The sequence below is a fragment of the Aotus nancymaae genome, unplaced genomic scaffold (genome assembly GCF_030222135.1).
Source record: "Aotus nancymaae isolate 86718 unplaced genomic scaffold, 86718_ANA_hifiasm-v0.15.2.pri h1tg000006l, whole genome shotgun sequence".
Taxonomy (NCBI): Eukaryota; Metazoa; Chordata; class Mammalia; order Primates; family Aotidae; genus Aotus; species Aotus nancymaae.
This window is the reverse complement of record NW_026988417.1, coordinates 47,349,371-47,367,620: the sequence shown is the minus strand read 5'-3', so window position 1 is coordinate 47,367,620 and position 18,250 is coordinate 47,349,371. Positions and strand designations below refer to the sequence as shown.

At 36.2% G+C, this 18,250-nt stretch overlaps 1 protein-coding gene across 7 annotated transcripts in view; it reads right to left on the bottom strand.

Annotated features, from left to right (window-relative positions):
• Positions 1–4,842: 4,842 nt before the first annotated feature.
• The window catches only part of OCIAD1 (OCIA domain containing 1), a 29,535-nt gene continuing 16,127 nt past the window's right edge, over positions 4,843–18,250 (bottom strand). For 4 of the 7 annotated variants that reach the window (XM_012441068.3, XM_012441069.3, XM_012441070.3 and 1 more), the window contains 5 exons: positions 17,482–17,529; positions 16,295–16,433; positions 14,404–14,570; positions 9,121–9,273; positions 4,843–5,365 (listed from right to left, as the gene is read on the bottom strand). In XM_012441068.3, coding sequence (XP_012296491.1) covers positions 5,328–5,365; positions 9,121–9,273; positions 14,404–14,570; positions 16,295–16,433; positions 17,482–17,529 — 545 coding nt within the window. In that variant the 3' untranslated portion in view covers positions 4,843–5,327. Of the gene's footprint in view, positions 5,366–7,170; positions 8,938–9,120; positions 9,274–14,358; positions 14,571–16,294; positions 16,434–17,481; positions 17,530–18,250 lie in introns of those variants that run through there. The other 3 variants (XM_012441071.2, XM_012441075.3, XM_012441073.3) reach the window with 3 other exon arrangements.

Genomic DNA, 18,250 nt, shown 5'->3' with positions numbered 1-18,250 from the left:
ATAAATTTCTAGACACATACACAACTACCAAGATTGAACCATGAAGAAATCCAAGACCTGAACACAGGGATAACAAGCAATGAGACTGAAGCTGTAATAAAAACCTCCCAGCAAAGAAAAGCCCGAGACCCAAGGGCTTCACTGCTGAATTCTGCCAAACCATTTTTTTTTTTTTTCAGATAGAAATATATTCCACTGGCTTCCCCCCTCAGCCTCAAACAGCAGGTCATGTGGAACAAGAAAACATCTAGGGGATTCTGCCAAACATCTAAAGAAGAACTAATATCCACCTTACTCAAAATACTCCAAAAAATAGAGGAAGAAATACTTCCAAACTCATTCTATGAGGCCAGTATTGCCATGATACCAAAACCAGACAAAGATACATAAAAAAACCTACATGAAAGTATTGCTGATAAATATTAATGAAAAAATACTAGCGAACCGAATTTAACAACACATTAAAACGATCATTATGACCAAATGGGATTTATCCCAGGGATGCAAGGATAGTTCAACAGATCAATGTGATACATCATATATCAATAAAACGAAGGACAAAAACCATATGATCATTTCAACTCATGCTGAAAAAGTGTTGGTCAAAATTCAACATCCCTTCGTGACAAAGACCCCAAAAAACTGGGTATAGAAGGAATGTACCTTCACACATTAAAAGCCATATACACAGACATATAGTTAGTATCATATAGAATGGGAAAAGCTGAAAGCCTTTCCTCTAAGATCTGGAACATGACAAGGATGTTCACTTTCATCACTGTTATTCAGTGTAGTACTGGAAGTCCTCACCAGAGCAACTGGACAGGAGAAAGAAATAAAGAGTATCCAAATTGGAAAGGAAGAAGTCAAATTATCCTTGTTTGCAGATGATATGATCTTGTATTTGGAAAAATCGAAAGACTCAACCAAAACACTATTAGAACTGATAAATGAATTCAGTAAAGTTGCAGGATATGAAATCAACATACAAAAATCAGTAGTATTTTTACATTCTGACAGAGAATAATCGGGAAAAAAAAAAGTAATCCCACTTACGATAGCTACAAAGAAAACAAAATACCTAAGAATTAACCAAAGAAGTGAAAGAGGGTCAGGCATGGTGGCTCACATCTATAATCCTAGCATTTTGGGAGATGGAGGCAGGAGGATTGCTTGAGGCCAGGAGTTTGAGACCAGCCTGGACAATGTGGTAAGAACCTATCCCCGCAAAAAATTTAAAAATTAGCTGGGCATGGTGGTGTATACCTGTAGTTCTAGCTATTTGGGAGGCTGGAGGTGAGAGGATCACTTGAGCCTTGGAGTTTGAGGCTGCAGTACACTATGATTGTTTCACTGCACTCCAGCCTGGATGACAGTGAGATGCTGTCTCAAAAGAAGAAGATAAAAAACAGCAACAGATCTCTACAATGAAAACATTAATGCAAGAAACTGAACAGGGCTCGGTGTGGTGGCTCACACCTATAATCCCAGCACTTTGGGAGGTTGAGGTGGACAGATCACTTATAAGACCAGCCCGGCCAATGTGGTGAAACCCTGTCTGTACTAAAAACACAAAATTAGGCTTGGTGGCACATGCCTGTAATCCCAGCTACTCTAGTGGTTGAGGCATGAGAATTGCTTGAACTTGGGAGGTGGAAGTTGCAATGAGCCAAGACCATGCCACTGCACTCCAGCCTGAGAAACAGAGCAAGACTCTATCTCAAAAAAATAATAATAATAATAAATAAAAATTGAAAAAAATGAAAAAGAAATTGAAGAGGATATAAAAATATAGAAAAATATTCCGGGGCCAGGAGCGGTGGCTCACGCCTGTAATCCCAGCACTTTGGGAGGCCAAGGCGGGCGGATCACGAGGTCAAGAGATCAAGATCATCCTGGTCAACATGGTGAAACCCCGTCTCTACTAAAAATACAAAAAATTAGCTGGGCATGGAGGCACATGCCTGTAATCCCAGCTACTCAGGAGGCTGAGGCAGGAGAATTGCCTGAACCCAGGAGACGGAGGTTGCGGTGAGCAGAGATCGCGCCATTGCACTCCAGCCTGGGTAACAAAAGCGAAACTCCGACTCAAAAAAAAAAAAAGAAAAAGAAAAATATTCCAATGTTCATGGATTAGACAATCAACATTGTTAAGATGTCCATACTTTCCAAAGCAATCTACAGATTCAATGCAATCTCTATCAAAATACCAGTGACATTCTTCACAGAAATAGAAAAAAAAAATTCCTAAAGTTTATATAGAACCACAAAAGACCCAGAATAGCCAAAGCTATTCTAAAAACAAAACAAACCAAACAAAAACAAAAAAACCACAATACTGGAGGAATCACATTGCCTGACTTCAAGTTATACTACAGAGCTATAGTAACCAAAACAGCACAGTACTGGCATAAAAACAGACACATACACCAGTAGAACATAACAGATAACCCAAAAACAAAAGCATATATCTACAGTCCACTCAATTTTCAACAAAGGTGCCAAGAACATATAATGGGGAAAGGACAGTCTCTTCAACAAATGGTTCTGGGAAAACTGGATATCCATATGCAGAAGAATGACACTAGACCCGTCTCTCACCATATACAGAAGTCAGATCAATATGAATTAAAGAGTTAAATCTAAGGCCTCAGCCTATGGAACACTCTAGGACATTGGACTGAGTAAAGATTTCTTCAGTAATATCCCACAGGTACAGGTAACCAATGTGAAATGGACAAATGGTATCACATTAAGTTAAAAAGTTTCTCCATAGCAAAGGAAATAATCAACAAAGTGAAAAGACAACCCATAGAATGGGAGAAAATATTTGCAAACTATCCATCTGACAAAGGATTAATAACCAGAACATAAAAGGAACACAAACAACTCAGTAGGAAAAAATCTAATAATCCAATTTAAAAATGGGCATCCTCTCATGGATGCTGAGGTTTGAAACAATAGGCCAGGTGCAGTGGCTCACATCTGTAACCCCAGAACTTCAGGAGGCCGAGGTGGGCAGAGCACTTGAGCTCAAGTGTTTGAGACCAGCCTGGGCAACATAGTGAGACCCTGTTTCAATAAAAAGAAGAAAAAAAAAGAATAAAGTAATATTAGAATGGGCAAAAGCTCTGAATAGACATTTCTCAAAAGAAGACATACGAATGGCAAATAGGTATATGAAAAAGTGCTCAACATTATTATTAGTGAAATGCAAATCAGAACTATAATGACATATCCTCTCCTGTCAGTTAAAATGGCTTTTATCCAAAAGATAGGCAATAAGAAATGCTGGTGAGGATGTGGAGAAAAGGGAACCTTCATATACTGTTGGTGGGAATGTAAATTATTACAACTATGATGGAGAACAGTTTGGAGGTCCTTGAAAAACTAAAAAAAAAAGAGAGAGAGAGCTACCATATAATCCAGCAATCCCACTGCTAGGTATATACACAAAAGAAAGGAAATCAGTATGTCAGAGATACCTGAACTCCCATGTTTACTGCAACACTATTCACCATAGCCAAGATTTGGAAACAACCCAAGTATCCCACAACAGATGAATGGATAAACAAAATGTAGTACATGTACTCAATGGAGTACAATTCAGCCATAAAAAAGGGTAAGATCTTGTCACTTGCAACAACATGGTGAAACTCGAGGTCATTTAGTTAAATGAAATAAGCCAGGCACAGAAAGACAAACTTTACATGTTCTCACTTATTTATGGGGGCTAAAAATTAAAATAATTGAAGTCATGGCGACAGACAGTAGGATGGTTACGAGTCTGGGAAGGGTAGTGGGTGGGGAGTGAGACAGATGGGTGCAGTGGGTATGGTTAATTGGTACAAAAAAATAGAGTAAGATCTAGTATTTGCTAGCACGACAGGGTGACTGCAGTAAAAAAAAATCTATATACATTTTAAAGAAACTAAGAGTGTAATTGGATTGTTTGTAACACATGGATATCCCATTTATCCTCATGTGATTACACATTGCATGCCTGTATCAAAAATTTCATGTAACCCATACATATTCCTGTGTACCCCCAAAAATAATATTTTTAAAAGAAATTTCATAGCTGAAAGTGAGGTCCTGCCATAACAAGAACCTAAAACATATGGCATTAACTTTGGGACCAAGTAGCAGATGGAAGTTGCCAGGATTTTGAGATTGCTAGTAAAATCATAAAGGGCCTCGAGGGTAACAGTAGCAGAAGCCCAAAGGGCTTCCAACTGAGATGTCAGAGGGAGGAAAATGTTATTGGAAGCTGGAAGAGACCCTTTATAAAAAGTAAAGTTTAGCAAAACTGTTACCTGTGGTGACCAAAAATAGAAAATGTGCCTAATGATCCAGCTAAGATTTCCCAGCAATGTTGAGTCTGGTGCCATTTGGCAAGTAAATCAGTGTATTTACTATGTATCAATTTATCTACATAAATCACATTGATTATATTTTTTTAGACACAGGGTCTCACTCTGTCGCATAGGCTGGAGTACAGTTGTGTGATCATAGCTCACTGAAACCTAGAACCGATGGGCTCAAGTGACCCTCCCAACTCAGCCTCTTGAGTAACTAGGACTACAGGCACACGACACCATCGCCAGTTAATTTTTATTTTTTGTAAGCACAGGGTCTCACTTTGTTGTCCAGGCTTGTCTCGAACTCTTGGACTCAAGCAATTCTCCCACTTCAGCCTCCCAAAGAGCTGGGATTACAGGCATATATTGTTAAATATTATAGATGACTTTATTTCCTATACCTACATGATTTTAACTAACTTAAAAACTACATCAATAATTGCAAACAATAAAACCATAAAATCAAGGAAGGTGAGGGCTGTTGCATGTTCCTTTACATTTTATTTGTCATAAACATTAAGATAATACAGAAAATACTGGAGAAATAAAGCTTTTCAATAATTTCTTGATGTAAAGCTTCACACTTAAAAATTATGCTTGCTTCCCCCCACCCCAACTCAACATGCAGCTATCATTTATATTCATATATGCTGATTCTAGAGCATTGTAATCTCTTGATGGTTTTATAAGAGTATATTTGCCCTTGCAACAATTTCACAAACTGTATACAATCATGGTAAAATACCATCATTCAAATGAATCCCCAAGGTGAGTACATTTACACATTAACACTAAAAATCTGTGTTTTTTAAAAACACCACAGAAGTCAAACCACAAAAAACCCAGGATTTTGTTTTAAATGTGTTTATGAAGACTGCTGCTGAGCTCAAAGCATGCAGGTATTCATGACCACCTAGATGAAACTGGATATTGAAACTTCTTCAGTAGGTCCAATGATGTAATTTTTCACTCATCCCAAGTATCTCCATATTTGTTTACTTTGACTAGGAAAAAAGCACAAATAATTGATGATTCCAAACAATAATAAGTGAAAAACATTAAGTTTGTTGCTATGATGAAAAGTTATGTTTCTCTCTCATTTGAATAAAAGCAGATGAGAATCAAATTATAATTACAAAAAGGGGATGGCCAGACTTTTGTGAACTTGGGGTTGGACATATGTATTGTAACTAGAATTTTACATAAATAGTTGATCCTCATAACAAACTTCTAAACACAATCCTCATTTTAATGGGGGGAAAACAGATTAGTAACTTGCCCAAGGTACAAGCCCTAATGAGAAGAACTGAGATTTGAGTACAGGTCTGTTTAGATCAAAAGCCTGGGTACCTTTACATCTTTACCGTACTACCTAAGTAAGTGTGGCACATATTAAGACATATGCAAAAAAATTAGTGGGAAACAATAATAAAACAAACATTTAAATTTTTGTTTTTCACAAAAAATACAGCAGTAGAAATGGTCAAGTCTTCAAGTTGTGATTAATTCAATCTTCTCTCTCAGGGCTGTAAACACTACTATGAGAAGAAAATATACTACATTTCACTGGTACTCTACATTTTACATTTTGAAACATGCTTCACTGTCTTTTCTACTCCTTTACTTTTTGGCTCTTCTTCCACATAGCCTGTCTGTGAGTAATCGTAACCATATAAAGCAGCAGTTATCACAGTGTGGACCCTTTTCAGGGAATACATGAAGTGAAAATTATTTCATTATTCTACTAAGACATTACATATCCTTATCCTTCACATTTTGCCTTTTCCCCTTGCTCCTCATTCCCTCCTAAGTATATGGTATATGGTTTTCTAGAAGGTAAAGGATGTGTGGTGACACTGCTCTGGCAGCTAATGGACTATGTGCTTGAATTTTTTTAATTTCTGAATCTTAATTTCTAATTAGATAAATATCAACCACAAAAGCTAAAGGTGAAACTTTAAGTGACACTTTCTGACCCTGTGAACCTACCCTGTACTAATTTCAATGATATTTTAGAAAATCACTGAAACTATTTCAAAATAAGTCTTTAAATTATATAAAGCACAATTATATATTATATAAAGCTCACTATATAAACCAGTTTTTTTTTTTTTTTTTTTTTTTTGTTTTTTTTTTTGAGACGGAGTTTCGCTCTTGTTACCCAGGCTGGAGTGCAATGGCGCAATCTCGGCTCACCGCAACCTCCGCCTCCTGGGTTCAGGCAATTCTCCTGCCTCAGCCTCCTGAGTAGCTGGGATTACAGGCACGCACTACCATGCCCAGCTAATTTTTTTTTTGTAATTTTAGTAGAGACGGGGTTTCACCATGTTGACCAGGATGGTCTCGATCTCTTGACCTCGTGATCCACCCGCCTCGGCCTCCCAAAGTGCTGGGATTACAGGCTTGAGCCACCGCGCCCGGCCTATAAACCAGTTTTACCAAAAAAGTATCATTTCACATTATTTTGTCATGTAATACAACTTAAAGACTTCACAGTCAAAATTCACAAATGTCAAAATCCAGCAAATGCTAAAGGTCTACCAAATTTCCTTTTCTTAACCTCTATTACTATAGAAGCCTAAACCAAAATACTCAATTTCTGATACAGTGTAAGGTACTATGCTATTCGGACAATAATAGAAAAAATTACAAAAATGAGAAAAATATAACTCTGTCCTCACAGAGCTTACAATCTATATCCTCAAATTAATAAGCAGAACAAAGTACCAAAGTCTTAACGTATTATAGAGCAACCGCCACTAGATGCATAGTTTACACTAAATGTTGTTTGATGACAAACATTCAAAAGTATGGTAGATTACTAATTTATTTCAAAGGTAGATTTTTTTTACATCAGTAATATGACACAGATATTATCTATCATTGTTATAAAAACAGAACTCCAAATGAAGCAACTGCGAATAATTAAAAATAAAATTCGCTCTAAAAAATGACCAAAACAAATACTAAGGACCTTTTTTTTTTTTTTTGGAGACAAAATCTCACTCTGTCGCACAGGCTGTAGTACAGTCACTTGATCTTGGTTCACTGCAATCTCCACCTCCTGGGTTCAAGCAATTCCCTGCCTCAGCCTCCTGAGTAGCTGGGATCACATGCACCTACCACCACGCCCAGCTAATTTTTGTATTTTCAGTAGAGATGAGGTTTCCCCATCTTGGCCAGGCTGGTCCTGAACTCCTGACCTCATGATCCATTCACCTCGGCCTCCCAAAGTGCTGGGATTACACGAGTGAGCCATTACACGAGTGAGCCATTGCACCAGGCCATACTAAGGACTTTTATGTATTTTTGCCTTCTTTGTGGCATATGACCTTCTAGATGGTACCAAAGACCTATTCTTTCCTTCTATTTTTAAAGTAAATAGAAAACCTTGAAACAATGGCACATACTCTGAAATTCCTTAAGAGAAAATCATAAAATCTTATACTGAAATAGCTATAAAACCCTATTCAAATACCCTCTTCCTTTAGAGGTAAATATGTATCAAAAAATTTACTTTGGCTGATGTACAGCTATTCCAAAAAGACTTAAAAGAAATCAGGATTTAAAAATTCACATTTTTTTAAAGTACAGTTTTTGTTTGTTTTTTAAAAAGATTAAATTCCTTTTTTGGAAATACCTTAGAAGCTGCTTTTTCAATTTCACAAACGTACAAGAAAGGTCAGGCACAGTGGCTCCCACCTATAATTCCAGTGGCTAAAGTGAAAGGATTGCTTGAGCCCAGGAATTTGAGACTAGCCTGGGCAACATAGGGAGATACCCACTGTACCAAAACTTTTTTTTTACATTAGCCAGGCATGGTAGCATACACCTATGATCCCAGCTACTCGGGAGGCTGAGGTAGGATTGCTTGAACCCAGGAGGTCAAGCTTGTAGTAAGCCATGATTACATCACTGCATTCCAGCCTGGGTGACAGAGTGAAACCATCTCAAAAAAAAAAAAAAATCAGAATGAAAAAAATCCAAATGTACAAGAAAATCAATCTCATTACTCAATCATTCTGTGCTTAGGCCACAACTGGTACATTACAGAGCAATGCCAACCTCAGGTCACCACAGTGATTTGTGTGATAGGGATATCATTAGGAAAATAAGAATATCAGATCTCCAAGGAGACTTGTTACAAGAGGAAAACAGTCAAATGAGTATATAATCTCTACCCTGTGTTACAAAATTCATCTTGCTGCCTTAAGTCTTACTATTTGGACTTCATTATTTTCTTTATTCTTTTGAGATAGAGTCTCGTTCTGTCATCCAGGCTGGAGTACAGTGGCATGATGTCGGTTCACTGCAACTTCCGCCTCCTGGGTTCAAGCAATTCTCCCGTCTCAGCCTCCTGAGTAGCTAGGATTATAAGCGGGTACCACCATGCCTAGCTAATTTCTGTATTTTCAGTAGAGACGGGGTTTCACCATGTTGGCCAGGATGGTTTCCAATTCCTGGCCTCAAGTGATCCAACCGTCTTGGCCTCCCAAAGTGCTGGGATTTCAGGCATGAGACACCATCCCTGGCCTGGACTTCATTATTTTCTAACACAAAATAGCCTTTGGAATACCTTAAAAATGGAAGAACAGATAATTGTAAAGTAACTACTCTTTAAAAAAATATTTTACTTTGGTTAATTGCTTAAAGAGTTAAATCACATATTAATATAATTAATTTTTTATAGTACCGTTTTAAAGTAATGCTTTAGTTTCCAATCCTAATCAGTAAAGTGATTCAGACTAAACTATCATACCTTCTTTTTTTGGCACTCTTTCATGCATAGGCCTGACTGAGGGGTCAGTCTTTTGGGTTAAAGATACTTCATATGACTCTCTGTTCTTATTCCTTAATTCCTCATATGTAAATTTTTTTCTTTTAGGACTTTCTTCAAGGTTGGGATCAGGTCCTAAAACAACAAACAGTTAATAAATGGTAATAAAAGGATTTGTATAAATCTAAGCAACTAAATTTTATAAATGCTCCTTACCTACAATCGAAATAAAGTAAAATAAAGAATCAGATTATTACCACCATTTCACAGGTACTATAATTTCAACAAGATAAGTATCAAACTAAAATTTATTTCCTCTTATACTTTTAAGCTTTTATTTCTAAAAATTAAAATGGACATCAAAAAATTTGAAAACTAAACCACAGCCAGAAGAAAAATAGATATCATAATATAGAACAGTACAAATTAAACTCATTAAAATACCAGTGTTTTAAACTGGAGTTATTCATACTGTATAAAGAATTAAAAGAGAAATATATTCTACTAGTGACAACTGAATAAAACTTGACACAGTCTAGATTTTACTTAATATATTTTTATAGTTAAATATTCCTATAACCAAAGACTCTATGAAAACAACTTCAGCTATTTCAAAAATCATTTATTTTACCATTATGAAATTTAAACAAAAATACCTGAAAATAGGCCGGGGTGGTGGCTCACACCTGTAATCCCAGCCTGGCCACCACGAAATCCCATCTCTACTAAAAACACAAATTTAGCTGGGCATGGTGGCATATGCCTGTAATCCTACTACTCAGTAGGCTGAGGCAGGAGAATTGCTTGAACCCAGGAGGCAGAAGTTGCAGTGAGCCGAGATCACGCCATTGCATTCCAGCCTGGGCAACAAAAGCAAAACTCTGTCTCAAAAAAAAAACAAAAACAAAAACAAAAAAAAGTGAAAATAATACTGAAAAGTATAAAGCATAGCCTTTAATCAGAATATGTATTGTTTTCATTCTGGTCTAACAGATGCAATGATGATGCAGAAGAAAGTATCAACTATTATTTTGGTCTGGGAACTAACATTTATTCTTTATTTCTCCAAAAGAGAGTCAAAGTGTGAATATCACATATTATCACAGAGTCAAATGTAAATACAATGTAGTGCTTACTTCTAACATTGGTTGACAGGATCAAATAGTGAACACAATTTATAAAATTTATAAATAGCAAAAACGGCCATATGAACATCCAAAAAAAAAAAAAAAGATGCTTACAAAGTCTTACATACCACACCAAAAGTATTATTTTTCAAAGATGTTTTCAATCAGATATACAAATTGGGCATATAATTTTAATATAATGTTAGTTAATATAATTTTCTAAAACATAATTTTTGTGATACTTATTCAGAACTCAAAGGTAAGATCCCAGTGAATAATCAGAATTTTCTAAGCAACACAACTATACATTAAATAATGTTTTCAATCATAATTTTTTCTTTTTTTTTTTTTGAGAGTCTCGTTCTGTCACCCAGACTGGAGTGCAGTGGTGCGATCTTAGCTCACTACAACCTCCACCTGCTGGATTCCAGTGATTCTCCTGCCTCAGCCTCCCAAGTAGCTGAGATTACAGGAATGTGCCACTATGCTCAGCTAATTTTGTATTCTCAGTAGAGAGACGGTTTCGTCATATTGGTCAGGCTGGTCTTGAACTCTGACCTCAAGTGATCCATCCACCTCGGCCTCCCAAAGTGCTGGGATTACAGGCGTGAGCCACTGCGCCAGGCTGTTTTCAACCATAAACTTTAATTCTGCTAAATAAATATATACTGTACTGATGAAAGCCAAAGAAGATTTAAATTTCTAATTAGTTCTAGTATTATATGATGGTTCAAAACTAAATTTTCTTATGAAAAAAAGAATGTAAAGAAAAATATTACAATCTTATATTGGGTTTAAAACACTTTGCATTTCATTAGTGGTAAGTAATTACTGAACTCATTTCCCTTCACCATATATTAAAAATTCTGATGGAAATCTTGTATACTTCAGGAACCCAACTTCAGAGTTGGGTTCTTAACCCCACCCTGCTGACAATTAGGGAACGTCCTTGGGCAAATCACTAAGCTTCTCTGAATCTTGGTTTACTCAATTGTGAAATATGGCAGTTTGATTAGATGATCTCTTAAGTTCCTTTCAGGTCTAATACTTTGTCTTATAAAAAGCATTTTACTGTTATAAAAATCTGGAACAAATAATGAATATATAAATCAGACAGAAGACTGGGGAGAATGTCCTGCGTTGTGGAGAGAACATGATTTACTATTTTGGGAAGGTTATAAAGAACTGGAATAGGAAAATGTAAAGTGGCACTTAAATCTGACTGTAATAAACTCTAAGTCTCCTAACAGCTATGAAGGAGTACTTGCTATTTTAAAAGATTAATAACTCTCTGAATTCCTGGTAAAAGAAAGCACAACTAAAATAGGACTTAAACCAAAGAAGATGCCCTGGTAGGGGAGGACAGCATTTGGGGCAAAGCAAAAGCAGGCCACTGCTGGCCCACATGGAGAGCAGTAGAAAAGTGGCCACTTTGATTTAGAGAAGGGGGTCAGAAAGCAGAGCAGTGGATGGATGGATGGCTGCTGTGGAAGGCACAAAATAATATTAAGACGTGGCCTTGCTGTAGTCTGTGGGTAGATCAAAGGGGTTTTTTGTTTGTTGGTTTTTGTATGGAAAAGAAACAATGTAACAGAATTTCCTAATGCAAATGGTGGGAAGGATGCAAGTCATTACAAGGAAAGAGTTAGTGCATGTCTAGAATACAGTAGTGCCCCCTTATCTGTGGTTTCACTTTCCAGGGTTTCAGTTACCCGCAGTCAACCATGGTCTGAAAATATTAAATGGAACATTCCAGAAATAAACAATTCATAAGTTTTAAATTACACCCTGTCCTGAGTAGTGTGATAAAATCTTGTGGGGTTCCACTCCGGTCCATCTAGGACTTGAATCATCCCTTTGTCCAGCATATCCGCGCTGTCTACACTACATGCCTGTTAGTAGCCATCTAGATTGAAAAAAAATAGAATATAAAGGATTTGGTAATATCTGAGGTTTCAGGCATCCACAGGCATCTTTGAACTTATCCCCCATGGATAAGGGAGGACTACTGTACAAGAAAAATGGATTTGAACTTTAGACTGGTTAAATGAGACACAGTGAGGAACAAGGACAGCTGCCTTTGGAGATAAGATAGTGACTTTAGCCATTCTCTCCTAATCTGCCCACTCCCTTCCTTCCTTTTTTGACTTATTTGATGCCTTTGCTTCCAACCACTAATGAAAAAAATAAAGAATTGGAGTTGAGGATTAAGAGGCCCTCAACAACTTTCATCCAAACTCTTTAATCATCTGAACTTCCATTCTTTCCTCTCTTCCTTTATACAAGACTAATACTCACCCCTTTGCCCCAGCTTTTGCTTTGAAGTAGTGCTGTCCAACATAACTTTCTGCAATGAGGAAAATGTTCTGTATTGGTGCTAACATGGTAGCCACTAGCACATATGACTGTTGAGCAACTGAACAGCTGCTACCAAAGCAATTGAGAAATCAAATTGTAAATTTTATTTAATGTTAACTAATTTAAATAACCACATATGACTGGCGGCTACTTTATATTCTGACTTACCTAGAACCCCCTTCTGCATTCTCTAGAACCTTCTCTGACCTATAATAAACTTCTCCCTTTCCACTGTATCCCCTCTCCCTCCCCTTAACTTCTTTCCCTCTAATCTTTTAAAATTTAAAGAATATACTCTACAAGGGTCCATAATCCCTTATCCAAACCCTTGGGGTCAGATATGTTTCACAATTCAGAGTTTCTTAGATTTCAGAAAAATACTATAGTATATACCCCTTACATTACTCAATATCCATCCATTCAGAGGTTTGAGACAGCAATGAGTAAGCAAACATGTTAATATTTCTACAATGAAATAAAGGAAAAATCTTATCTGGCAAAGTAAATAAAGTCTACGTTTATATAACTCATGTGAGTTTAGGTCAGGGTATGCTGCTAAATGAATTCCAGCCAGATTTTATTACTAGTTTAATTACTAAAAAAACACAAAAACAAAAAACTTGGTTTTCAAAGCTTTTTGAATTTCAGGATTTTAAAGAATTGTAGACCTGTATTTTCTATTTCTAATTCCTCACCTTTCACTGCAAACTAGACTGAAGGAAAGAAACTAATGTTTTTTTGAGAGTCCATTATTTGCCAGGCATTGTCCCTGATCATTTCATCTAATTCCAACAGTTCATTAAGAGAGGTTAGGTTTTGTTTTGTTTTTCTTTTTGAGACGGAGTCCCTCTCTGTCGCCCAGGCTGGAATGGAGTGGCGTGATCTTGGCTCACTGCAACCTCCACCTCCTGGGTTCAAGCAATGCTCTGCCTCAGCCTCCCGAGTATCTGGGATTACTGGCACCCATGCCCAGCTAATTTCTGTATTTTTTAGTAGAGACACATTTTCACCATCTTGACCACGCTGGTCTTGAACTCCTGACCTCAAGATACGCCCACCTCGGCCTCCCAAAGTGCTGGGATTACAGGCATGAACCACTGCGCCTCCATTCAACTGATCAAGAAACTGAAAGGATTATAAAGTAGTTATAACAATCCTACTACATGATGTAGTAGTAGTATTACTAGGTCACATAGCTAGCAAATGTCAATCATGATTCAAATCCAAGCCTTAATCCAAAATTGATGTTGTTGCATTTATATGTGTGATCCTCAAAGCTAGTATTTACAAATTTCACAAAGCATTTTCACATGGATTTTCTCACTTGACAACAGTTCTTTCTTATATTACAGACAAGGAAGTTGAAAGCCTTTAAAACCCAGCCTATCAAATGTAACCTTTATAAAGCTTTCCTGGAACCTCCACTCCCTGAAACACAACTTATCATTTCTTCTTCACTATTCCAGTAAGTTTGCCTTAGTATTTTCAATTATTGGGACATACTAGTAATTTATCCTTGTATTTCTATATCTTCTAACAGACTGAGACTTTTTCAGGGACAAGAACCAAGTGTTACTCATCTTCTTCCACATCCAGCAGAGTACTTGACACCTCAAGAAAAGTAGAATGAATGAAGAAACAAATGAACAAAAACAAACATGCTGTGTTTAGGCTGATGATTCATGGTACACAGGTGATATCCAGCAGAAAGTCATCAAATAAAGTTTATACATACGTTGGACCATAAAATGCTGAAATTCATTTCAAGAGAAGTTTCTACCTTGGACAATATGATCAGTAATACCAGTAGGAGCAGATTCATTCACAGAAGAACTGAATGGAATTGGCTCATAATGAGGAAGCATTTCTATGTTGTCTGCTGCTGGGGATGTCCCAAAAGATTGACCACTCACATTTGAGTCATATTTTGACTTTTGATAATAGTGCCTGTAAATGAAAACCATATTGTGTTAAGAAATATGAGTCATTGCCTATATCTTAAAGTGTTAAAATAACTTCTTTTATATATCTTATTTCCAAAATTATATATATAGAGATACAGTTTTTCTTTTTTGAGACAGGGTCTCGCTCTGTCACCCAGGCTACAGTGCAATGGCACAGTCTTGGCTTACTGCAATCTCCATCTTCTAGGCTCAAGCGATCCTTCCACCTCAGCTTTTCAAGTAGCTGGGACTATAGGCATGCACCACCGCTTGGTTTTTTGTAGAGATAAGGTCTCACTATATTGCCCTGGCTGGTCTCAAACTCCTGGGCTCAAGCAATCCTTTTGCCTTGGCCTCCCAAAGTGCTGGGATTACTGGCATGAGCCACCACATCTGGCCTCAAAATAATTTTTAACACAGTTATTTATAAGCAGTAAAATGAGGTCTGTTTCTTTCAGTCAGCAAAACACTTTTAAGAAGTCCTGACCCACTTATACATCTTAAAAGTGGTCACTGTCAACATAGAAAAATAGAAAATGTATACCCAACTTTCTAACTATTAGCCTTTCAAGATAATTTTAGTATGTTTGAAAGTTCTTGGAAAGAAAAGGCACTTCAAATCGGGTCTAATTTCAATAACCATGTCCATTTCCCATGTCAATTGAGAAGGTAATGTCACAGCTAAGAATCTATATAAATGCTAATTTGCTAAAGCAGATACAAGTAATTCTCTCTCATGGGGATTACATTGCTTGCCTACCTGTTTAAGAAGCATTAAAATTAAGTTAAAATCTGTTAAGAGATGGGATTGATAACATTTGGGAATTCAAAAGAAAAGTCCAAACTATAGTAACCAAAGGTGTTTGCAAAATTGAATTAAGATAAAATCCTTTATTCTAGGACATGTACTCCCAATAGGATACAACTCTATATTTAAAACAATGAAGTCTGGCAGTGGTTCATGCCTGTAATCCCAGCACTTTGGAAGGCCAAGTGGGGCAGATCGCTTGAGCTCAGGATTTGAGACTAGACTGGGCAACATGGTAAAACCAGTCTCTATTACAAAATATAAAATATTAGCTAGGCATGGTGGTGTACGCCTGTGGTCTCAGCTACTCTGGAGGCTGAGGGAGGAGGATCACTTGAGCCCAGGAGGCAGAGGTTGCAATGAGTTGAGATTACATTACTGTACTCCCAGCCTGGGAGCCAAAGTGAGATTCTGTCTCAAAACAAAACAAAACAAAACAAAAATGAGGAACCAGACACAGTGGCTCACACCTGTAATCCCAACAATTTGGGAAGCTGAAGCAGGTGGATCGATTGAGCCCAGTAGTTTAAGACCAGTCTGGGCAATAAAGTGAGACCCCCATCTCTAAAAAAACATTCTTTTAAAATTAGGTGGGTGCAGTGGCTCACGCCTGTAGTCCTATTTACTCAGGGAGCTTTAGGCACAAGGGCCCTGTGAACCCAGGAGTTCAAGGCTGCAGTGCACTAGGATCATGCCACTGTACTCCAGCCTAGGCAACAGAGGGAAGCCCCATCATTCATTCATTCATTCATTCATAAATAAATGGTGGCAAGTCTTACTCCAATTTTTGAAGCAAATTACTTTTAGCCTACAGTATCCAATGGTCCTTTCAGGCAATGTTTTTGAGCCCTGAATTATAGAAACATCTAGTTGTTACTTAAAAATTAAAAATCTTAAGTAAAGATCAGAATCTGGCCTACCCAGGTGGTGAAGATCGTCGTCGTGCTTGTGCCAATCGTAAAGCTTCTCCAAGGGGGGAGTTTTCAAGGTTCCTGAACTTCTCTTGGCAAGTTTTCACATAAGAAAGTTTTCCAGCAAAGTATCCCATGATACAAGCAACTTATTTGTAAAATCAAACAAAAAGTGTAACTGAATGTGACTTTCAGACAAAAGTATTTTCTAAAAGAAAAAAATTTTTTTTTAAAGTATGATTCTAAATATGTCTTTGGTTTAGAAAGACTGAGATTTCCTGAAATAATGGTAGAAGAATCAAAATTAAATCAGATCAGAGTTCATAGACAGAGTCTATGGATATAATTCTGTTTCCTAAAAAACAAAGTATGCCAAAATAAAGTAGCTATAGTAAATAAATTATAATATACTACTTTATAATATGTGCAGGAAAGATTTAGTAAAGGTATAATGGGAAAAGGAATGGATAAAAAAAATCAAAACATCAAAACATTTATTTATTTCTAATTCTGGTCTCATCACAAGGATTTAGGCTATTATCTTCCTATAAAACAGGAAATCATTTGCACAGCCATTTTCACAAGATTGTTTTTAAAATAAAATTAGGTGCAACAAATCTCTTAAAGTAATAAATTACGAAGCATAACCTAAACGTGGCAATTACTGCATCACGTGAGTTTCCAATACAACAGAAAGGTTAACCTGAAAGACTCATGAAAAGCCTCAGGTACTTCTTTTGAAGAGCAATGTAGCTTCTTTTTCTATTAACTATATTGCAACACGTAAATAAGTTACAGTTATTTACATTTTAAAATGTATATTAGAGATTTCTTTTAAAAATTAAGCTTAATTTTAAATATACTTTATCTTGATTAATCAGAATATCTGTACAACTTTCTTTCCCCATAGATAGACAAAAAATTTATTTTCAAATACTTTATCCTTACAAAATAATTTCAAATTAATAGTTCTATTACATTATAAAGATACAAAAAATACCTATTTCGACTAATGATTTTTTATGCTAACAATAAAATATCCAAGTAATCAACTTAATGAAATGCTTTAACAAACTGATTTACCAGAGTATGTAACCATATAACTAATATGAGTAAGATATGATAAAACATTTGATAAAAATAATTGTATTTAAATTTTAAAAAGCTATGAAAACTACAATGTTGTTCATACTTACATATAAGTTTAGGGATTGAACCATATTTGGGATGACTTGAAAGTATTCCTAAAGAAAAGAGTTAAGTATTTCTGAGTAACATTGTTAAAGAAAGAAAAACCAGTAAAGAGTATTTTTAAATATAATCTGACAACATTAGCTTCTTCCATGGCCCTAGGGAACCCTAGGCTGTTTAATAGGGAAAATCAAATGACTTCAATATCAAGAGAAATATGATGAAAATCCAAAAGACTCTGTAAAGTATTAGAAAAGGTGAATTTAGAAAGATCACTTGATACAAGGTCTATAGACCAAAAATATACATATAAGTATATATGAAAAACTGTTTATACCAATAACAAAAAAATCAAACATTTTTTAAAAGACAGAATTAATTATAGCACCCAAAAAACACCCAAAACCCAGAAACAAATCTAATGAAAGATATGAAAGATCTCTACACTCAAAGTTACAACTTACTGAGAATTGACTCAATATTCTAAAGATGGCAATTCTCCATAACTTCACCCATAAATACAATGCAATCCCAATTAAAATAAAAAGTTTTGCAAAAATTGAAAAGCTTTATAAGTCATGTGGAACACAAAGGGCCAAGGCAACACTGAAGAACAGTATTATAGAACTGACTACCACCACATAGCAAAACCTATATGATAAAGCTGTAGTAATTAAGACAATCTGGTATTAAGTACAAGAAAAGGTAAAATGACCAAACTAAGAGTCCAGAGACAGATCCATACCAGCAGTCACTTGATTTACGACAAAGACA